We start from the raw sequence: 22808 nt of genomic DNA on the forward strand, positions 1-22808 counted from the left end.
GGAGAGGGATCAGGGTCAGTGTCAGGGAGAGGGATCAGGATCAGGGAGAGGGATCAGGGTCAGGGAGAGGGATCAGTGTCAGGGAGAGGGGCTGGGGTCAGAGAGTGGGGGTTAGGGTCAGGTTGCGGGGCTCAGAGAGTGGGGCTCGGGGCTCGGGGATCGGGGAGCAGGGGTCAGGTTGCGGGGGTCAGGGAGCGATGCTCTGGGTCAGGGATCGGGGATCAGGGTCAGGGTGCTGGGGTCAGGAAGCGGGGGTCAGGGTTGGGGAGCGGGGCTCAGGGTCAGGGAGCAGGGTTCAGGGTTAGGGAGCAGGCCTCAGGGTCAGGGGTCAGGGAGTGGGGATCAGGGAGCGGGGATCAGGTTCAGGGAGCGGGGCTGAGGGTCAAGGATTAGTGCCCAGGGTCAGGGAGCGGAGGTCAGAGAGCGGGTGTCAGGGTCAGGGAGCGGGGCTCGGAGCGGGGCACAGGGTCAGGGAACGGGGGTCAGGTAGCAGGGGTCAGGCTCAAGGAGCTATGGTCAGGAAGCGTGGGTCAGGAAGCGTGGCTCAGGGTCAGGGAGCGGGGCTCAGGATCAGGGAGTGGGGACTCACGTCCAGGAAACGGGGGCCAGGGAGCGGGGTCAGGGAGCGGGGCTCAGGGAGTGGGGGTCAGGGTCGGAGCGGGGGTCAGGCAGCGGGGCTCAGGGTCAGGAGCTGGGATCAGGGAGCGTGGATCAGGGAGCGTGGATCAGGGGTCAGGGAGGGGGGGGTCACGTTCAGGGAGCGGGGCTCAGGGTCAGGGAGCGGGGCTCAGGGAGCAGGGGTCAGGGTCAAGGAGCGGGGGTCAGGGTCAGGGATCTGGTTCAGGAAGCGGGGCTCAGGGTCAGGGTTAGGGGTCAGGGTCGGGGGGCAGGGCTCAGGGTCAGGGTGCAGAGGTCAGGGAGCGGGGCTCAGGGTCAGGGAGCGGGACACAGGGTCAGGGAGCGGGGGTCAGGCTCAGGAGCTGGTGTCAGGGAGCGAGGGCTCAATGCAAGGTGCGGGGCACAGGATCAGGAAGCAGGGCACAGGGTCAGGAGCTGGGGTCAGGGAGCGAGGGTCAGGGATCAGGGAGGGAGGGTCGGGTTCAGGGAGCGGGGCTCAGGGGTCAGGGAGATGGGGCTCAGGGTCAACGAGCGGGTGTCAGGGAGCAGGGGCTGGGGTCTGGGAGCGGGGCTCGGAGTGGGGCTCAGGTTCAGGGGTTATGGTTGGGGAGCAGGGCTCAGGGTCAGGGAGCAGGGAGCGGGGCTCAGGAAGCGGGGCTCGGGGCTCAGGGATCGTGGCTCAGGGTCAGGGAGCGGAGCACAGGGTCAGTGAGCAGGGGTCAGGGTCAGGAGCTGGCGTCAGGGAGCGGGGATCAGGGGTCATGGAGCGGGGATCAGGGGTCAGGGAGCAGGGATCAGGGGTCAGGGAGCGGGGATCAGGGGTCAGGGAGCGGGGATCAGGGGTCAGGGAGCAGGGATCAGGGGTCAGGGAGCAGGGAGCGGATCAGGGTCAGGGAGAGGGATCAGGGTCAGGGAGAGGGATCAGGGTCAGGGAGAGGGATCAGGGTCAGGGAGAGGGATCAGGGTCAGGGAGAGGGATCAGGGTCAGGGAGAGGGATCAGGGTCAGGGAGAGGGATCAGGGTCAGGGAGAGGGATCAGGGTCAGGGAGAGGGATCAGGGTCAGGGAGAGGGATCAGGGTCAGGGAGAGGGATCAGGGTCAGGGAGAGGGATCAGGGTCAGGGAGAGGGATCAGGGTCAGGGAGAGGGATCAGGGTCAGGTAGAGGGATCAGGGTCAGGGAGAGGGATCAGGGTCAGGGAGAGGGATCAGGGTCAGGGAGCGGGGCTCAGGGAGCAGGGAGCGGGGCTCAGGGTCAGGGATCGGGACAGAAGAAGCGGGGTCAGGAGTCAGGGAGGTGGGGGTCAGGTTCAGGGAGCGGGCTCAGGTGTCAAGAGAGAGGGGCTCAGGGTCAGGGAGCGGGGCTCAGGGTCAGGGAGCGGGGCTCAGGGTCAGGGAGCGGGGCACAGGATCAGGAAGCAGGGCACAGGATCAGGAAGCAGGGCACAGGATCAGGAGCTGGGGTCAGGGAGCGAGGGTCAGGGATCAGGGAGGCAGGGTCAGGTTCAGGGAGCAGGGCTCAGGGGTCAGGGAGATGGGGCTCAGGGTCAAGGAGCGGGGGTCAGGGAGCAGGGGCTGGGATCTGGGTGCGGGGCTCATGTAGCGAGGGTCTGGGAGCGAGGGTCTGGGAGCGAGGGTCAGGGAGCAGGGGTCAGGGTCAAGGAACCGGGATCAATGTCAGGAGCTGGGGTCAGGGACCGGGGATCAGGGAGCATGGTGCAGGGCTCTGGGTCAGGGAGCTGGGGTAAGAAAGGGGGGGGGGGGTCAGGTTCAGGGGCAGGGTCATGAGCGGGGCTCGGGGAGCAGGGCTCAGGGCCGGGGAGCGGGGCTCAGGGCCGGGGAGCGGGGCTCAAGGTCGGGTAGCGGGGCTCAAGGTCGGGGAGCGGGGCTCAAGGTCGGGGAGCGGGGCTCAGGGATGGGGAGCGGGGCTCAGGGTTGGGGAGCGGTGCTCAGGGTCGGGGAGCTGGGCTCAGGGAGCGGGTGTCAGGGTCAGGGAGCGGGTGTCAGGTTCAGGGAGCGGGCTCAGATGTCAGGGATCAGTGGGAGAGGCACAGGGTCAGGGAGCTGGGATCAGGAAGGGGGTCAGCGTCAGTGGTCAGGGTCGTGAGCGGGGCTCAGGGTCAGGGAGTGGGGGTCGGAGCGGGAGCTGTGGTCAGGATGCGGGTCTCAGGGTCGGGCAGCTGAGCTCAACGTCGGGGAGCGGGGCTCAGGGTCGGGGAGCTGGGCTGAGGGTCAGGGAGCGGGGCTAAGAGTCAGGGAGCATGGCTCAGGGAGTAGGGGTCAGGGAGCAGGGTTCAGGGTCAGAGGGCGGAGCTCATGGTCAGGGAGCTGGAGTCAAGAACTGGAGTCAGTGAGTGGGGTTCAGGGGTCAGGGAGTGTGGATCAGGGAGCAGGGGCTGGGGTCAGAAAGCGGGGGTCAGGGTCAAGGAGCGGGGGTCAGGGAGCGTGGCTCATGGGTCAGGGGCGGGGGAGTCAGGTTCAGGGAGCGGGGCTGAGAGGTCAGGGAGAGGGGCTCAGGGGTCAGGGAGAGTGGATCAGGGTCAGGGAGAGGGTTCAGGGTCAGGATGCAGGGGCTGGGGTCAGGGAATGGGGGTTAGTGTCAGGTTGCGGGGCTCAGTGAGCGTGGCTCAGGGCTCAGGGATCGCGGTTCGAATCAGGGAGCAGGGGTCAGGGAGCGGGGGTCAGGGAGCGAGGCTCTGGGTCAGGGAGCGAGGGTCAGGGTCAGGGAGTGAGGGCCAGGGATCGGGGATCATGATCAGGTTGCTGGGGTCAGGAAGCGGGGGTCAGAGTCGGGGAGCGGGGCTCAGGGAGCAACGTTCAGGTTTAGGGAGCAGGCCTCAGGGTCAGTGGTCAGGGAGCGGGACTCAGGGCTCAGAGATCGTGGCTCAGGGTCAGGGAGCGGAGCACAGGGTCAGTGAGCAGGGGTCAGGGTCAGGAGCTGGGGTCAGGGAGCGGGGTTCAGGTTCGGGGAGCGGGGCTGAGGGTCAGGGAGTAGGGCTCAGGATTAGAGAGCGGGTGTCAGGGTCAGGGAGCAGGACTCGGAGCGGGGCTCAGGTTCAGGGGAGCGGGGCTCAGGGTCAGGGAGAGGGGCTCAGGGTCAGGGAGCGGGGATCATGGAGCGGGATCAGGGAGCAGGGGTCAGAGAGCGGGAGCTGGGCTCAGGGAGTGGGGGTCAGTGTCGGAGCGGGGGTCAGGGTGCGGGGTGTCAGGGTCAGGGGCGGGGGAGTCAGGTTCAGGGAGCGGGGCTGAGAGGTCAGGGAGAGGGGCTCAGGGGTCAGGAGCTGGGGTCAGGGAGCGTGGATCAGGGGTCAGGAAGGGGGGGGTCAGGTTCAGGGAGCGGGGCTCAGGGAGCGGGTCTCAGGGAGCAGGGGTCAGGGTCAAGGAGTGGGGGTCAAGGTCAGGGATTTGGTTCAGGAAGCGGGGCTCAGGGTCAGGGAGCAGGGCTGAGGGTTAGGGGTCAGGGTCAGGGAGTAGGGCTCAGGGTCAGAGAGCGGGAGCTGGGCTTGGGAGTGGGGGTCAGGGTCGGAGCGAGGGTCAGGGTCAGGGAGTGGGGGCACAGGGAACGGGGTCAGGAGTCAGGGTGGTGGGGGTCAGGTTCAGGGAGCGGGTGTCAGGGAGCAGGGGTCAGGGTCAGGGTCATGGAGCGGGGTCAGGGAGCAGGAGCTGGGCTCAGGGAGTGGGGGTCAGGGTCGGAGCGGGGATCAGGGAACAGGGGGGGTCAGGGAGCGGTGCTCAGGGTCAGGGGCTGGGGTCAGGGAGCGGGGATCAGGGGTCAGTGAGCGGGGCTCAGGGTCAGGGAGCGGGGCTCAGGCAGCAGGGGTCAGGGTCAGTGAGCGGGGCTCAGGGTCAGGGAGCGGGGCTCAGGCAGCAGGGGTCAGGGTCAAGGAGCGGGGGTCAGGGTCAAGGAGCGGGGGTCAGGGTCAAGGAGCGGGGGTCAGGAAGCAGGGCTCAGGGTCAGGTAGCAGGGCTGAGGGTTAGGGGTCAGGGTCAGGGTGCGGTGCTCAGGGTCAGGGAGCAGAGGTCAGGATCAGGGAGCGGGGCACAGGGAGCGAGGGTCAGTCTCAGGAGCTGAGGTCAGGGAGCGGGGTCAGGGAGGGGTTCAGATTCAAGGAGCGGGGCTCAGGGGTCAGGAAGCGTGGCTCAGGGAGCAGGGGCTGGGGTCAGGGAGCGGGGGTTAGGGAAAGGGAGCGGGGGTCAGGGACAGGGGGCGGGTGTCAGGGACAGGGAGCGGGGTTCAGGGACAGGAAGCGGGGGTCAGGGGCAGGGAGCGGGGGTCAGTTGTCAGGGAGCGGGGCACAAGGAGCGGGGGTCAGGAGTCAGGGAGGTGGGGGTCAGGTTCAGGGAGCGGGCTCAGGTGTCAGGGAGAGGGGCACAGGCTCAGGGAGAGGGGCACAGGATCAGGAAGCAGGGCACAGTGTCAAGAGCTGGGGTCAGGGAGCGAGGGTCAGGGATCAGGGAGGTAGGGTCAGGTTCAGGGAGTGGGGCTCAGGTGTCAGGGAGATGGGGCTCAGGATCAAGGAGCGGGTGTCAGGGTCAGAGAGCAGGGGCTGGGGTCTGGGACCGGGGCTCAGGGAGCGGGGTTCGGGGCTCAGGGAGCGGGGGTCAGGGAGCGGGGGTCAGGGAGCGGGGGCCAGGGAGCGAGGGTCAGGGAGCGAGGGTCAGGGAGCAGGGGTCAGGGAGCAGGGGTCAGGGAGCAGGGATCAGGGAGCAGGGGTCAGGGAGCAGGGGTCAGAGCGGGAGCTGTGGTCAGGGTGCGGGGCTCTCAGGGTCAGGGTGCGGGGCTCAGGGTCGAGGAGCGGGGCTCAGGGTCCGGGGTCAGGGGTCAGGGAGCGGCGGTCAGGGTCAGGGAGCAGGTGTCAGGGTCAGAGAGCGGAGCTCATGGTCAGGGAGCTGGGGTCAGTGAGCAGGGTTCAGGGGTCAGGGAGGGGGCTCAGGGTCAGGTAGCAGGGCTGAGGGTCAGGTAGCGGGGCTGAGGGTCAGGAGCTGAGGTCAGGGAGCGTGGGTCAGTGGTCAGGGACGGGGGGTCAGGTTCAGGAGCGGGGCTGAGAGGTCAGGGAGAGGGGTCAGGGTCAGGGAGAGGGGTCAGGGAGAGGGATCAGGGTCAGGGAGAGGGGGTCAGGATGCAGGGGCTGGGGTCAGGGAGCCGGGGTTAGGGTCAGGTTGCGGGGCTCAGTGAGCTGGGCTCGGGGCTCAGGGATAGGGAGCAGTGGTTAGGGAGCGGGTGTCAGGGAGCGGGGGTCAGGGAGCGGGGGTCAGGGTGGGGGAGCGGGGCTCAGGGTCAGGGAGCAGGGTTCAGGGTTAGGGAGCAGGCCTCAGGGTCAGGGGTCAGGGAGCGGGGCTCAGGAAGCGGGGCTTGCGGCTCAGGGATCGTGGCTCAGAGTCAGGGAGCGGAGCAGAGGTCAGGGTCAGGAGCTGGGGTCACGGAACGGGGATCAGGGTCAGAGAGCGAGGGTCAGAGATCGAGGGTCAGGGAGCAGGAGTCAGGGAGCTGGAGTCAGGGTCGTGGAGCGGGGCTCAGGGAGCGAGGGTCAGAGATCGAGGGTCAGGGAGCCGGAGTCAGGGTCGTGGAGCGGGGCTCAGGGAGCGAGGGTCAGAGATCGAGGGTCAGGGAGCAGGAGTCAGGGAGCGGGGAGTCAGGGAGCGGGGAGTCAGGGAGCGGGGCTCTGGGTCAGGGAGCGGGTCTCAGGGTCAGAGAGCGGGGGGCAGGGAGCGGAGGTCAGGGAGCAGGAGTCAGGGAGCTGGAGTCAGGGTCAGGGAGCGGGGCTCAGAGTGGGAGCTGTGGTCGGGGAGCGAGGCTCAGGGTCGGGGAGCGGGGCTCAGGGTCGGGGAGCGGGGATCAGGGTCGGGGAGCGGGGATCAGGGTCGGGGAGCGGGGATCAGGGTCGGGGAGATGGGATCAGGGGTCAGGGAGCGGCGGTCAGGGAGCAGGTGTCAGGAGCTGGGGTCAGTGAGCAGGGTTCAGGGGTCAGGGAGGGGGCGTCAGGTTCAGGAGCGGGGCTGAGAGGTCAGGGAGCCGGGGTTAGGGTCAGGTTGCGGGGCTCAGTGAGCAGGGCTCAGGGATCGGGGCTCGGATCAGGGAGCGGGGGTCAGGGAGCGGGGGTCAGGGAGCGGGGGTCAGGGAGCCGAAGTCAGGGAGCGGGGGTCAGGGAGCGGGGCTCTGGGTCAGGAAGCGGGGGTCAGGGTCGGGGAGCGGGGCTCAGGGTCGGGGAGCGGGGCTCAGGGTCGGGGAGCGGGGCTCAGGGTCGGGGAGCGGGGCTCAGGGTCGGGGAGTGGGGCTCAGGGTCGGGGAACAGGGTTCAGGAGCAGGCCTCAGGGTCAGGGGTCAGGGAGCGGGGCTCAGGAAGCGGGGCTCGGGGCTCAGGGATCGTGGCTCAGAGTCAGGGAGCAGAGCACAGGGTCAGTGAGCAGGGGTCAGGGTCAGCAGCTGGGGTCAGGATCAGGAGCTGGGGTCAGGGAACGGGGATCGGGGGTCAGGAAACGGGGGTCAGGGAACGGTGGTCAGGATCAGGGTCAGGGAGCGGGGGTCAGTGAGAGGGATCAGGTTCAGGGAGCAGCACTCAGAGGGCAAGGGTCAGGGTCAAGGAACAGGGGTCAGGGACAGGGAGCTGGCTCAGGAAGCGGGGCTCAGGGTCAGGGAGCAGGGTTCAGGGAGCGGGGGTCAGGGAGCGAGGGTCAGGGAGCGAGGGTCAGGATCAAGGAACGGGGGTCAGAGCGGGAGCTGTGGTCAGGGTGCGGGGCTGAGGGTCGGGGAGCGGGGCTCAGGGTCGGGGAGCGAGGCTCAGGGTCGGGGAGATGGGGTTAGGGGTCAGGGAGCGGCGGTCAGGGTCAGAGAGCGGAGCTCATTGTCAGGGAGCTGGAGTCAGTGTGCAAAGTTCAGGGGTCAGGGAGGGGGCTCAGGGACAAGTAGCGGGGCTGAGGTTCAGGTAGTGGGGGCTGAGGGTCAGGAGCTGAGGTCAGGGAGCATGGGTCAGGGGTCAGGGACGGGGGGGTCAGGTTCAGGAGCCGGGCTGAGAGCTCAGGAAGCGGGGCTCAGCGTCAGGGAGCAGGGCTGAGGGTTAGGGGTCAGGGTCGGGGAGCGGGGCTCAGGGTCAGGGATAGGGGCTAAATGTCAGGGATAGGGGCTAAGTGTCAGGGATAGGGGGTCAGGGAGCGGGGCTCTGGGTCAGGGAGCGGGGCTCTGGGTCAGGGAGCGGGGCTCTGGGTCAGGGAGCGGGGCTCTGGGTCAGGGTGAGGGGGTCAGTGATCGAGGATCAGGGTCAGGGTGCTGGGGTCAGGAATCGGGTGTCAGGCTCGGAGAGCGGGCCTCAGGGTCAGTGATCAGGGAGCGGGGCTCGGCGTTCAGGGAGCGGGGCTCAGGGTCAGGGAGCGGGGCTCAGGGTCAGGGAGCGGGGGTCAGGGAGCGGGGCTCAGGGTCAGGGAGCGGGGCTCAGGGTCAGGGAGTGTGCGCCAGTGAGCAGGGAGCAGGGCTGAGGATTAGGGGTCAGGGTCGGGGAGCGGGGCGGGGTCAGGGAGTGGGAGCTGGGCTCAGGGTGCGGGGCTCAGGGTCAAGACGCGAGGCTCAGGGAACAGGGGTCAGGGTCAAGGAGCGGGAGTCAGGGTCAGGGAGCTGGTTTAGGAAGCGGGGCTCAGGGAGCAGGGAGTAGGGCTGAGGGTTAGGGGTCAGGGTCGGGGAGCGGGGCTCAGGGTCAGGGAGCGGGGCTCAGGGTCAGGGAGCGGGGCACAGGCTCAGGGAGCGAGGGTCAGGCTCAGGAGCTGGGGTCAGGGAGCGGGGGTCAGATAGGGGGCTCAGATTCAAGGGTCAGGGAACGGGGGTCAGGGACAGGGAGCAGGGGTCGGGAGCGAGGGTCAGGGGTCAGGGATTGGGGCACAATGATCAGCGAGTTGGGGGTCAGGTTCTGGGAGCATGCTCAGGTGTCATTGAGAGGGGCTCAGGGTCGGGGAGCGGGGCACTGAATCAAGAAGCAGGGCACAGGATCAGGAGCTGGGGTCAGGGAGCGAGGGTCAGGGATCAGGGAGGGAGGGTCAGGTTCTGGGAGCGGGGCTCAGGGTCGGGGAGCGAGGCTCAGGGTTGGGGAGATGGGGTCATGGTCAGGGAGCTGGAGTCAGGAGCTGGGGTCAGTGAGCAGGGTTTAGGGGTCAGGGAGGGGGCTCAGGGTCAGGAGCTGAGGTCAGGGAGCATGGGTCAGTGGTCAGGGACAGTGGGTCAGGTTCAGGAGCGGGGCTGACAGGTCAGGGAGAGGGGCTCAGGGGTCAGGGAGAGGGATCAGGGTCAGGGAAAGGGCTAGGTTCAGGGAGCCGGGGTTAGGGTCAGGTTGCGGGGCTCAGTGAGCAGGGCTCGGGGCTCAGGGATCGGGGCTTGGATCAGGGAGCTGGGGTCAGGGAGCGGGGGTCAGGGAGCGGGGGTCAGGAAGCGGGAATCAGAGAGCGGGGGTCAGGGAGCGGGGCTCTGGGTCAGGGAGTGGGAGTCAGGGTCGGGGAGCGGAGGTCTGGGTCGGGGAGCAGGGTTCAGGGTTAGGGAGCAGGCCTCAGGGTCAGGGGTCAGGGAGCGGGGCTCAAGAAGCGGTGCTCGGGGCTCAGGGATCGTGGCTCAGAGTCAGGGAGCGGAGCACAGGGTCAGTGAGCAGGGGTCAGGGTCAGGAGCTGGGGTCAGGGAACGGGGGTCAGGGAGCGGGGCTCAGGGTCAGGGAGCGGGGCTCAGTGAGCAGGGATCAGGTTCAGGGAGCGGGGCTGAGGGTCAGGGAGTAGGACTCAGAGGGCAGGGGTCAGGGTCAAGGAACGAGGGTCAGGGTCAGGGAGCTGGCTCAGGAAGCGGAGCTCAGGGTCAGGGAGCAGGGCTGAGGGTTAGGGGTCAGGGTCGGGGCTCAGGGTCAGGGATAGGGGGCTCAGGGTTAAGGAGCGGGTGTCAGGGTCAGGGAGCGGGGTCAGAGAGCAGGGGCTGGGGTCTGGTAGCAGGGGTTCGGGGCTCAGGGAGCGGGGCTCAGGGTCAGGGAGCGGGGCTCATGGTCAGGGAGCGGGGGTCAGGGAGCGGGGATCAGGGAGCGGGGATCAGGGAGCGGGGATCAGGGAGCGAAGGTCAGGGAGCAGCGGTCAGGGTCAAGGAACGGGGTCAATGTCAGGAGTTGGGGTCAGGGAGCAAGGGGCAGGGAGCAGGGAGCAGGGGGCAGGGAGCGGGGCTCTGGGTCTGAGAACTGGAGTCAGGGTCAGGGGTCAGTGGTCAGGGTCGTGGAGCGGGGCTCAGGGTCAGGGAGCGGGGGTCAGAGCGGGAGCTGTGGTCAGGGTGCGGGGCTCAGGGTCGGGGAGCAGGGCTCAGGGTCAGAGAGCGGCGGTCAGAGATGGGGTTAGGGGTCAGGGAGCGGCGGTCAGGGTCAGAGAGCGGAGCTCATGGTCAGGGAGCTGGAGTCAGTGAGCAGGGTTCAGGGGTCAGGGAGGGGGCTGAGGGTCAGGAGCTGAGGTCAGGGAGCATGGGTCAGTGGTCAGGGATGGGGGTCAGGTTCAGGAGCGGGGCTGAGAGGTCAGGAAGCGGGGCTCAGGGTCAGGGAGCAGGGCTGAGGGTTAGGGGTCAGGGTCGGGGAGTGGGACTCAGGGTCAGGGATAGGGGCTAAGTGTCAGGGAGCGGGGGTCAGGGTGCGGGGCTCTGGGTCAGGGTGCGAGGCTCTGGGTCAGGGTCGGGGAGCGGGGCTCAGGGTCAGGGAACAGGGTTCAGGGTCAGAGAGCGGGCCTCAGGGTCAGTGATCAGGGAGCGGGGCTCGGCGTTCAGGGAGCGGGGGTCAGGGTCAGGGAGCGGGGCTCAGGGTCAGGGAACGGGGCTCAGGGTCAGGGAGCAGGGGCTGGGGACAGGGAGCGGGGGTCAGGGAGCGGGGCTCAGGGTCAGGGAACAGGGTTCAGGGTCAGGGAGCGGGCCTCAGGGTCAGTGATCAGGGAGCGGGGCTCAGGGTCAGGGAACGGGGCTCAGGGTCAGGGAGCAGGGGCTGGGGTCAGGGAGCGGGGGTCAGGGAGCGGGGGTCAGGGAGCAGGAGCGGGGCTCAGGGTCAAGATGCGAGGCCAGGTAGGGGGCTCAGATTCAAGGAGCGGGGATCAGGGGTCAGGGAGCGTGGGTCAGGGACAGGGAGCAGGGGTCAGGGAGCGAGGGTCAGGGGTCAGGGAGCGGGGTTCACGGTCAGGGAGCTGGTTTAGGAAGCGGAGCTCAGAGTCAGGGAGCAGGGCTCAGGGAGCGTGGGTCAGGGAGCAGGGACTGGGGTCAGGGAACGTGGTCAGGGACAGGGAGCAGGGGTCGGGAGCGAGGGTCAGGGGTCAGGGATTGGGGCACAATGATCAGCGAGGTGGGGGTCAGGTTCTGGGAGCATGCTCAGGTGTCATTGAGAGGGGCTCAGGGTCAGGGAGCGGGGCACAGGATCAAGAAACAGGGCACAGGATCAGGAGCTGGGGTCAGGGAGCGAGGGTCAGGGATCAGGGAGGGAGGGTCAGGTTCTGGGAGCGGGGCTCAGGGTCGGGGAGCGAGGCTCAGGGTTGGGGAGATGGGGTCAGGGGTCAGGGAGCGGCGGTCAGGGTCAGGGAGCAGGTGTCAGGGTCAGAAAGCGGAGCTCATGGTCAGGGAGCTGGAGTCAGGAGCTGGGGTCAGTGAGCAGGGTTTAGGGGTCAGGGAGGGGGCTCAGGGTCAGGAGCTGAGGTCAGGGAGCGTGGGTCAGTGGTCAGGGACGGTGGGTCAGGTTCAGGAGCGGGGCTGACAGGTCAGGGAGAGGGGCTCAGGGGTCAGGGAGAGGGATCAGGGTCAGGGAAAGGGCTAGGGTCAGGGAGCCGGGGTTCACGGTCAGGTTGCGGGGCTCAGTGAGCAGGGCTCGGGGCTCAGGGATCGGGGCTCGGATCAGGGAGCGGGGGTCAGGGAGCGGGGGTCATGGAGCGGGAATCAGAGAGCGGGGGTCAGGGAGCGGGGCTCTGGGTCAGGGAGCGGGAGTCAGGGTCGGGGAGCGGAGGTCTGGGTCGGGGAGCAGGGTTCAGGGTTAGGGAGCAGGCCTCAGGGTCAGGGGTCAGGGAGCGGGGCTCAAGAAGTGGTGCTCGGGGCTCAGGGATCGTGGCTCAGAGTCAGGGAGCGGAGCACAGGGTCAGGGTCAGGAGCTGGGGTCAGGGAGCGGGGCTCAGTGAGCAGGGATCAGGTTCAGGGAGCGGGGCTGAGGGTCAGGGAGTAGGACTCAGAGGGCAGGGGTCAGGGTCAAGGAACGAGGGTCAGGGTCAGGAAGCTGGCTCAGGAAGCGGGGCTCAGGGTCAGGGAGCAGGGCTGAGGGTTAGGGGTCAGGGTCGGGGAGCGGGGGTCAGGGTCAGGGATAGGGGGCTCAGGGTCAAGGAGCGGGTGTCAGGGTCAGGGAGCGGGGGGCAGAGAGCAGGGGCTGGGGTCTGGTAGCAGGGGTTCGGGGCTCAGGGAGCGGGGCTCAGGGTCAGGGAGCGGGGGTCAGGGAGCGGGGATCAGGGAGCGGGGATCAGGGAGCGGGGATCAGGGAGCAGGGGTCAGGGTCAAGGAACGGGGTCAATGTCAGGAGTTGGGGTCAGGGAGCAGGAGGCAGGGAGCAGGGAGCAGGGGGCAGGGCTCTGGGTCTGGGAACTGGAGTCAGGGTCAGGGGTCAGGGTCGTGGAGCGGGGCTCAGGGTCAGGGAGCGGGGGTCAGAGCGGGAGCTGTGGTCAGGGTGCGGGGCTCAGGGTCGGGGAGCAGGGCTCAGGGTCAGGGAGATGGGGTTAGGGGTCAGGGAGCGGCGGTCAGGGTCAGAGAGCGGAGCTCATGGTCAGGGAGCTGGAGTCAGTGAGCAGGGTTCAGGGGTCAGGGAGGGGGCTGAGGGTCAGGAGCTGAGGTCAGGGAGCATGGGTCAGTGGTCAGGGATGGGGGTCAGGTTCAGGAGCGGGGCTGAGAGGTCAGGAAGCGGGGCTCAGGGTCAGGGAGCAGGGCTGAGGGTTAGGGGTCAGGGTCGGGGAGTGGGACTCAGGGTCAGGGATAGGGGCTAAGTGTCAGGGAGCGGGGGTCAGGGTGCGGGGCTCTGGGTCAGGGTGCGAGGCTCTGGGTCAGGGTCGGGGAGCGGGGCTCAGGGTCAGGGAACAGGGTTCAGGGTCAGAGAGCGGGCCTCAGGGTCAGTGATCAGGGAGCGGGGCTCGGCGTTCAGGGAGCGGGGGTCAGGGTCAGGGAGCGGGGCTCAGGGTCAGGGAACGGGGCTCAGGGTCAGGGAGCAGGGGCTGGGGTCAGGGAGCGGGGGTCAGGGAGCGGGGCTCAGGGTCAGGGAACAGGGTTCAGGGTCAGGGAGCGGGCCTCAGGGTCAGTGATCAGGGAGCGGGGCTAAGGGTCAGGGAACGGGGCTCAGGGTCAGGGAGCAGGGGCTGGGGTCAGGGAGCGGGGGTCAGGGAGCGGGGGTCAGGGAGCGGGCAGGTAGGGGGCTCAGATTCAAGGAGCGGGGCTCAGGGGTCAGGGAGCGTGGGTCAGGGACAGGGAGCAGGGGTCAGGGAGCGAGGGTCAGGGGTCAGGGAGCGGGGTTCACGGTCAGGGAGCTGGTTTAGGAAGCGGAGCTCAGAGTCAGGGGAGCAGGGCTCAGGGAGCGTGGGTCAGGGAGCAGGGACTGGGGTCAGGGAACGGGGGTCAGGGACAGGGAGCAGGGGTCGGGAGCGAGGGTCAGGGGTCAGGGATTGGGGCACAATGATCAGCGAGGTGGGGGTCAGGTTCTGGGAGCATGCTCAGGTGTCATTGAGAGGGGCTCAGGGTCAGGGAGCGGGGCACAGGATCAAGAAGCAGGGCACAGGATCAGGAGCTGGGGTCAGGGAGGGGGCTCAGGGTCAGGAGCTGAGGTCAGGGAGCATGGGTCAGTGGTCAGGGACGGTGGGTCAGGTTCAGGAGCGGGGCTGACAGGTCAGGGAGAGGGGCTCAGGGGTCAGGGAGAGGGATCAGGGTCAGGGAGCGGCGGTCAGGGTCAGGGAGCCGGGGTTAGGGTCAGGTTGCGGGGCTCAGTGAGCAGGGCTCGGGGCTCAGGGATCGGGGCTCGGATCAGGGAGCGGGGGTCAGGGAGCGGGGGTCATGGAGCGGGAATCAGAGAGCGGGGGTCAGGGAGCGGGGCTCTGGGTCAGGGAGCGGGAGTCAGGGTCGGGGAGCGGAGGTCTGGATCGGGGAGCAGGGTTCAGGGTTAGGGAGCAGGCCTCAGGGTCAGGGGTCAGGGAGCGGGGCTCAAGAAGCGGTGCTCGGGGCTCAGGGATCGTGGCTCAGAGTCAGGGAGCGGAGCACAGGGTCAGTGAGCAGGGGTCAGGGTCAGGAGCTGGGGTCAGGGAGCGGGGCTCAGTGAGCAGGGATCAGGTTCAGGGAGCGGGGCTGAGGGTCAGGGAGTAGGACTCAGAGGGCAGGGGTCAGGGTCAAGGAACGAGGGTCAGGGTCAGGAAGCTGGCTCAGGAAGCGGGGCTCAGGGTCAGGGAGCAGGGCTGAGGGTTAGGGGTCAGGGTCGGGGAGCGGGGGTCAGGGTCAGGGATAGGGGGCTCAGGGTCAAGGAGCGGGTGTCAGGGTCAGGGAGCGGGGGGCAGAGAGCAGGGGCTGGGGTCTGGTAGCAGGGGTTCGGGGCTCAGGGAGCGGGGCTCAGGGTCAGGGAGCGGGGGTCAGGGAGCGGGGATCAGGGAGCGGGGATCAGGGAGCGAAGGTCATGGAGCAGGGGTCAGGGTCAAGGAACGGGGTCAATGTCAGGAGTTGGGGTCAGGGAGCAGGAGGCAGGGAGCAGGGAGCAGGGGGCAGGGCTCTGGGTCTGGGAACTGGAGTCAGGGTCAGGGGTCAGGGTCGTGGAGCGGGGCTCAGGGTCAGGGAGCGGAGGTCAGAGCGGGAGCTGTGGTCAGGGTGCGGGGCTCAGGGTCGGGGAGCAGGGCTCAGGGTCAGGGAGATGGGGTTAGGGGTCAGGGAGCGGCGGTCAGGGTCAGAGAGCGGAGCTCATGGTCAGGGAGCTGGAGTCAGTGAGCAGGGTTCAGGGGTCAGGGAGGGGGCTGAGGGTCAGGAGCTGAGGTCAGGGATGGGGGGTCAGGTTCAGGAGCGGGGCTGAGAGGTCAGGAAGCGGGGCTCAGGGTCAGGGAGCAGGGCTGAGGGTTAGGGGTCAGGGCCGGGGAGTGGGGCTCAGGGTCAGGGATAGGGGCTAAGTGTCAGGGAGCGGGGATCAGGGTGCGGGGCTCTGGGTCAGGGAGCGAGGCTCTAGGTCAGAGTCAGGGTGCGGGGGTCAGGGAGCGGGAGCGGGGCTCAGGGTCAAGATGCGAGGCCAGGTAGGGCTCAGTATCAAGGAGCGGGGCTCAGGGGTCAGGGAGCGTGGATCAGGGACAGGGAGCAGGGGTCAGGGAGCGAGGGTCAGGGGTCAGGGAGCGGGGGTCACGGTCAGGGAGCTGGTTTAGGAAGCGGAGCTCAGAGTCAGGGAGCAGTGCTCAGGGAGCGTGGGTCAGGGAGCAGGGGCTGGGGTCAGGGAACGGGGGTCAGGGACAAGGAGCAGGGGTCGGGAGCGAGGGTCAGGGGTCAGGGATTGGGGCACAATGATCAGCGAGGTGGGGGTCAGGTTCTGGGAGCATGCTCATGTGTCATTGAAAGGGGCTCAGGGTCGGCGAGCGGGGCACAGGATCAAGAAGCAGGGCACAGGATCAGGAGCTGGGGTCAGGGAGCGAGGGTCAGGGATCAGGTAGGGAGGGTCAGGGTCGGGGAGCGAGGTTCAGGGTCGGGGAGAAGGGGTCAGGGGTCGGGGAGAAGGGGTCAGGGGTCAGGGAGCGGCGGTCAGGGTCAGGGAGCAGGTGTCAGGGTCAGAAAGCGGAGCTCATGGTCAGGGAGCTGGAGTCAGGAGCTGGGGTCAGTGAGCAGGGTTTAGGGGTCAGGGAGGGGGCTCAGGGTCAGGAGCTGAGGTCAGGGAGCATGGGTCAGTGGTCAGGGAACGGGGGTCAGGGACAAGGAGCAGGGGTCGGGAGCGAGGGTCAGAGGTCAGGGATTGGGGCACAATGATCAGCGAGGTGGGGGTCAGGTTCTGGGAGCATGCTCATGTGTCATTGAAAGGGGCTCAGGGTCGGCGAGCGGGGCACAGGATCAAGAAGCAGGGCACAGGATCAGGAGCTGGGGTCAGGGAGCGAGGGTCAGGGATCAGGTAGGGAGGGTCAGGGTCGGGGAGCGAGGTTCAGGGTCGGGGAGAAGGGGTCAGGGGTCGGGGAGAAGGGGTCAGGGGTCAGGGAGCGGCGGTCAGGGTCAGGGAGCAGGTGTCAGGGTCAGAAAGCGGAGCTCATGGTCAGGGAGCTGGAGTCAGGAGCTGGGGTCAGTGAGCAGGGTTTAGGGGTCATGGAGGGGGCTCAGGGTCAGGAGCTGAGGTCAGGGAGCGGGGGTCAGGGAGCGGGGGTCAGGGAGCGGGGGTCAGGGAGCGGGGGTCTGGGTCAGGGAGCGGGAGTCAGGGTCGGGGAGCGGAGGTCTGGGTCGGGGAGCAGGGTTCAGGGTTAGGGAGCAGGCCTCAGGGTCAGGGGTCAGGGAGCGGGGCTCAAGAAGCGGTGCTCGGGGCTCAGGGATCGTGGCTCAGAGTCAGGGAGCGGAGCACAGGGTCAGTGAGCAGGGGTCAGGGTCAGGAGCTGGGGTCAGGGAGCGGGGCTCAGGGTCAGGGAGCGGGGCTCGGCGTTCAGGGAGCGAGGGTCAGGGGTCAGGGAGCGGGGGTCACGGTCAGGGAGCTGGTTTAGGAAGCGGAGCTCAGAGTCAGGGAGCAGGGCTGAGGGTTAGGGGTCAGGGTCGGGGAGCGGGGCTCAGGGTCAGGGAGCAGAGGTCAGGGAGCGGTGCTCAGGGTCAGGAAGCGGGGCACCGACTCAGGGAGCGAGGGTCAGGCTCAGGAGCTGGGGTCAGGGAGCGGGGGTCAGGTAGGGAGCTCAGATTCAAGGAGCGGGGCTCAGGGGTCAGGGAGCGCGGGTCAGGGACAGGGAGCAGGGGTCAGGGAGCGAGGGTCAGGGGTCAGGGAATGGGGCACAAGGATCAGGGAGGTGGGGTCAGGTTCAGGGAGCATGCTCAGGTGTCATTGAGAGGGGCTCAGGGTCAGGGAGCGGGGCACAGGATCAAGAAGCAGGGTACAGGATCAGGAGCTGGGGTCAGGGAGCGGGGATCAGGGAGCGGGGATCAGGGAGCGGGGATCAGGAAGCAGGGCTCTGGGTCAGGGAGCTGGGGTCAGGACGCGGGGGTCAGGGATCAGGCTCGGGGAGCGGGGCTCAGGGTCGGGGAGCGGGGCTCAGGGTCGGGGAGCGGGGCTCAGGGTCGGGGAGCGGGGCTCAGGGTCGGAGGGCGGGGCTCAGGACCATGGCTGCCGTTGAGTTTGAGGACAAGGACCCACGATTACGGAGAGGACGATGGGCTGGGAGATGTGGGGTTGATGTAGGGATGATCCTCAGCAGGATACAGATGGAAGCTGACCGAGTATATTATCGGACACTCATATTGCACCAGACCCGAGGAACAGGAGGAGGCCCTCAGCCTCTCAGACCCATTCCACCATTCACTGAAATTATGGCTGGTCTGTATCTGAACTCCATATACCTGCCTTAGCTCCGTATCCCTGAATACCCCTGTCTAACAAAAATCTATCGATCTCAGAGTGAAGATTATTAACTGAGCCAGCGTCTACTGCTTTTTGTGGGAGAGCTCCACACTTGTACTGCCCTTTGTGTGGAGAAGTGTTTCCTAACTTCTCTCCTGAATATCCTGGCTCTGATTTTAATGTTATGCCCCTTGTTCTAGACTCTCCCAGCAGTTGAAAAAAGTTTCTCTCTATCAACCCAATCAACTTCTTTCAAAATCCTAAAAACCTCAATCAAATCCCCCTGCAAGCTTCTATATTCCAGGGAATACAAGCTTACTTTGTGTAATCTCACCCTTGGAGCCCGGGTAACATTCTGGGGAATCTGCGCTGCGCGCCTTCCAAGGCCAATATATCCTTTCAACGGTGCGGTGCCCAAAACTCCAGATTGGTCTAACCAGGGCTTTGTACAGCTGGAGCAAAACCTCCTCCCCTTTATATTCCAGCCCTCGGTATAAAGGCCAATGTTCCATTAGCCTTTGATTATTTTTTGTACCTGACCTTTACATTTCATTAAGCTGTGTACATGGACCCCCAATCCAATCTCTCTGAACCACCACTGTTCCTAGCTTTTCACCATTTACAGAATAGTCGACGTATCCTTCTACAGCCCACAATGGATGGCTTCACATATGTTGAAATCGATTTGCCAGTTTTGCCAGACTCACTTAATCTGACAATTACAGGGCATCCTCACCATCATTACACGGCACCCTCGCCGTTACAGGACACCCTCGCCATTACACGACACCCTCGCCATTACACGACACCCTCGCCATTACACGACACCCTCGCCATTTCACGACACCCTCGCCATTACACGACACCCACACCATTATTACAGGGCATCTTCACCATTACAGTGCATCCTCACCATTACAGGGCATCCTCGCCATTACATGGCACCCACCAATGTTCTTTAAGCTGCGTGGCTGTGCAACGCTCTGGAACTCCTGCACAGCCAACTCACCAGTTGTTGAAGGAGAAAACCCCGATACTTTGAATGGACCGTGCACTCAAAAAGAAATGAAAGGGAGCACTGACACCCACATCAGGACAGGATACCCCGCAACAAAATGCAGGTTCAAAACTTCAGCAAATACTTCACAAAAATGTAATCCGCATCATTGCACAGCAACACCAATTGCAGGTTATGTGTTTTGAAATACCTGTGGTCCAGTTCCGCCATCTTTGATCTGACAGGTGTACAGACACTTGTGGTTGGGGTTCTTCATACTGGCGTAGATCCGCGTGCTGCAAAACCCCACAGGATAGATGGCCGTCTCATCACAGAAACCTGAGCGATCCACAATGATCTAATATCCAGACAGACAGAGTTCAGTGTGCAATCAGTAACTCCCAATCCCAGCTCCACAGGGACAGGCGCACAGCACGTGGGCCGTGATTGGATAGCTGGCAGGCATTGACCCCGTGTGACCGGCTCACCCTGGTAAGGACCACCGACCGCTTGGGCGCGCGGCTGGCCTTCCCTCACCCGAGCAGTCACCTCGGATCGCCAAACTGCGTCCTTCTTCAGCTGTGTCATTGTCGGCCGTGCAGAGTGTAAAATACTTCAAAGTGAAAAGTACATCAGATGCTTAGGTCCCGGGAGTGTGTTGAAACAAAACATTAGCATCCTCGACCAGTCCAACATCCCCAGCATTGAAGCACTGACCACACTTGATCAGCTCCGCTGGGTGGGCCACACTGTCCGCATGCCAGACACGAGATTCCCAAAGCAAGCGCTCTACTCGGAACTCCTTCATGGCAAACGAGCCAAAGGTGGGCGGAGGAAACGTTACAAGGACACCCTCAAAGCCTCCCTGATAAAATGCAACATCCCCACTGACACCTGGGAGTCGCTGGCCAAAGACCGCCCTCAGTGGAGGAAGTGCATCCGGGAGGGCGCTGAGCACCTCGAGTCGCATCGCCAAGAGCATGTGGAAATCAAGCGCAGGCAGAGGAATGAGTGTGCTACATACCAGTCACACCCACCCCTTCCCTCAACAACTGTATGTCCCACCTGTGACAGGGGCTGTGGTTCTGTTGGACTGTTCAGCCACCTAAGAACTTCCTCGATTCAGAGAGGCTGCCTATAATGAAACAAAACCAGCAGATGTCTCTGTCGTCTCCCCCCCCACCCCCCCCGCTACCCCCCCATTTCTCCTGCAGACACTCACTTTAAGTAGTTCCACACATACCATCAGCTCCTAGGTACTCCTCACACATAAGCCAGGGAAATGTCAGAGCGATGCGAGACCCAAGTATCAGCCGTGGCTCAGTGGATAGCACTCTCACCTCTGAATCAGAGGGTTGTGGGTTTAAGTCCCTCTCCAGACACTCCATTGCAGCGCTGAGGGAGTGCTGCACTGTCTTTCGGTAGCGACGTTAAACCAAGGCCCATCTGCTCTCTCAGGTGGACGGAAAAAATCCCATGGCACTATTTCAAAGACGAGCAGGGCAGTTTTCCCTGGCGTCCTGGCCAATAATTATCCCTCAATAATCGCTAAAAAACAGATTATCTGGTCATTGTCACATTGCTGTTTGTGGGAGCTTGCTGTGCGCAAATTGGCTACTGCTTTTCCTATATTACAACAATGACTACATTCCAAAAGTACTTCATTGGCTGTAAAGCACTTTGAGCTGTCTTAAGGTTGTGAAAAGGGTTAGATAAATGCAAGTCCTTTCTTTCTGTTATTCAAACAAAGAGGGTGAGCATCCTAAGCAGACTTCAACCCCCTCACCGGTGATCCATATATGGGCATTTACCAGCTGAGGGGAGAGAAGGGAAGAGGAGGGGAGGGGAGGTGTGTGGCAGAATGGCAGTCAGGAGTAGGGTTTTTGCTCCCTTCATTGCCCAGGGATTCTGAGGCCAATTATAGCCCCCTGGCTAAAATCAGCTAACTCAGCGTAGATTGGAATTCAACTCCAGGAGTTTGCGGGTCTCATGTCTGAGCTTCTCACTGGATCAGCTTGGAATCAGGGGATCCCCAATACCCGTCCCCTCAGGTATTCCAACCCTTTCCTCTTTCTCAGGTCTTCATGTACCATCGTGTCTGACCTGCGTCCAGTGCCCTGCTAAAGCTGCTCCACTGCTGGGCATTTGGAAGTGAAGCCCAGTGGCTTACAGTGAGTGTGGGGGGGGCGGGGGGGGCCCTTCGCCTTCCTTCCTGAAGGAAAAGGAAAACCCAGGCACTGACTCAGAGCCTCCTGTAACAGCACGTGACTGATGGCAGGTCCAGATCGCCACCCCAGGGACTCGGTGTGTACAGGCTCCAATATCTACGCTGAACAATGCTGGCTGACCCATGCTGGAATAGCCCTGAGCTGGAGGCTGCACTACCCACTCCAAACACTACCCATTGCTGGCTGACCCATGCTGGAATAGCCCTGAGCTGGAGGCTGCACTACCCACTCCAAACACTACCCATTTAAACACGGCTGAACAACAAACAAAAATATTTATTTATAAACTTTTCTACCTTTTTGTGTTGGTATTTTGTGCTCATTAAGGTGAGGGATGTTAGTGCAGACAAATGGAATACTTTCCTATTTCAGGCATCCAGTGTCAGCACCAAACACTCCCAGGGCAGGTACAGCATGGGTTAGATACAGAGTAAAGCTCCCTCTACACTGTCCCATCAAACACTCCAAGGGCAGGTACAGCATGGGTTAGATACAGAGTAAAGCTCCCTCTATACTGACCCATCAAACACTCCCAGGGCAGGTACAGCACGGGTTAGATACAGAGTAAAGCTCCCTCTATACTGACCCATCAAACACTCCCAGGGCAGGTACAGCACGGGTTAGATACAGAGTAAAGCTCCCTCTACACTGTCCCATCAAACACTCCCAGGGCAGGTACAGCAAGGGGTTAGATACAGAGTAAAGCTCCCTCTACACTGTCCCATCAAACACTCCCAGGGCAGGGACAGCACAAGGTTAGCTACATTGAGAGATTTTATGATTCCTCATGTGGCCTCTCAGAATGAGATTGATGGCCAAGTACACTGATCTATAATTTGCTGCTGCGAAGCTGAGAATTATCCTACAACGGTGGTGCTCTTTCCTGGAACCAAAGAGAATGAATAAGAACGCAAACCTCTCCCAAACTGTAAATGGTCAGTCCTCCGAGCACAATCGGAAAGATGGGCCTCCCGCACGGGTCCAGGGGGATTGGCTGAACCAGCTTTCGGATGCTCCTGTCCCCACCTCGCTTCTTCTTTGATACTTTTTTCAGACCTAGAATTAATTGCACGTTAGCGCTTCCAGCAAACTACATATATCAAGCACAAAATCTGAATACATCTCTTTTGGTATTCAGAACATACTTTGAGGTCATCAAAGAAAGTTGGTCCATATCCATATTTTGTATTCAGAGAATACACAGCTGGAATACTGCGTGCAGTTCTGGTCACCACATTACAGGAATGATGTGATTGCACTGAAGAGGGTACAGAGGAGATTTACGAGGATGTTGCCTGGACTGGAGAATTGTAGCTCTGAGGGAAGATTGGATAGGCTGGGTTGTTTTCTTTGGAACAGAGGAGGCTGAGGGGAGACCTTATTGAGGTGTATAAAAATATGAGGGGCCTAGATAGAGTGGATAGGACAGACCTATTTCCCTTAGCAAAGGAGTCAACAACCAGGGGGCATAGATTTAAAGTAATTGGTAGGAAGTTTAGAGGAGATATGAGGGGAAATTTCTTCACCCAGAGCGTGGTGGGGGTCTGGAACTCACTGCCTGAAAGGGTGGTAGAGGCAGAAACCCTCACCACTTTTAAAATGTATTCTGATGTGCACTTGATGTGCCATAACCTACAGGGCTACGGACCGAAAGCTGAAAAGTCGGATTAGGCTAGATAGCTCTTTGTCGGCCGGCGCGGACACGATGGGCCGAAATGGCCTCCTTCCGTGCTGTAAATTTCTATGATTCTAACCAGAGCTCTGTATAGCAGTAACATAACTTCACCCCTCATGTGATAAAGGCCCACATTCCGTTAGCCTTTTTAATGATTTGTTGTACTTGCCCACTAGCTTTTACTGATTTCTGTCCATGGACCCCTAAATCTCTCGGCCCCTCCACAGTCCCTCCCTCGCTTCTCACCGTCTGAAAGATACTCCGATCAATTTTTCTTGGGTCCAGTGAGGATGACCTCATACTTCACCACATTGAACTTCATCTGCCATAGTTTTGCCCACTCACTGAATCTCTCAATGTTTCCACCTGTTCATTGATATCTTCCTGCAGTCCGCAGCTTTCTTCATCATCAACCACACAGCCGATTTTAGAATCATCTGCAAACTTCTTAATCATAGCCCCTACATTCAAGTCTAAATCAGTGATGTATACCACAAAAAGCAAGGGACCCAGCACTGAGCCCTGCGGAACCCCTCTGGAAACAGCCTTCCAGTCACAAAAATACCCATCAACCATTACCCTTTGCTTCCTGCCTCTGAGCCAATTTTGGATGTAACTTGCCACTTTGCCTTGGATCCCATGGGCTTTTACTTTTGTGACCAGACTGCCTTGTGGGACCTTTGCAAAAGCCTTGCTAAAATCCATATACACTACATCAAACGCACTACCCTCATCGACCCTCCTTGTTACCTCCTCAAAAAATTTA

General features: G+C 63.3%; 1 protein-coding gene across 2 annotated transcripts in view; it reads right to left on the reverse strand.

Annotated features, from left to right (window-relative positions):
* The window catches only part of tbrg1 (transforming growth factor beta regulator 1), a 120472-nt gene that overhangs the window by 51712 nt on the left and 45952 nt on the right, over positions 1–22808 (reverse strand). For both annotated transcript variants that reach the window (XM_070865925.1, XM_070865924.1), the window contains exons 10-11: positions 21284–21423; positions 18351–18497 (exon numbers count right to left, since the gene is read on the reverse strand). In XM_070865925.1, coding sequence (XP_070722026.1) covers positions 18351–18497; positions 21284–21423 — 287 coding nt within the window. The remainder of the gene's footprint in view (positions 1–18350; positions 18498–21283; positions 21424–22808) is intronic.

The sequence above is a fragment of the Pristiophorus japonicus genome, chromosome 22 (assembly GCF_044704955.1).
Source record: "Pristiophorus japonicus isolate sPriJap1 chromosome 22, sPriJap1.hap1, whole genome shotgun sequence".
NCBI lineage: Eukaryota > Metazoa > Chordata > Chondrichthyes > Pristiophoridae > Pristiophorus > Pristiophorus japonicus.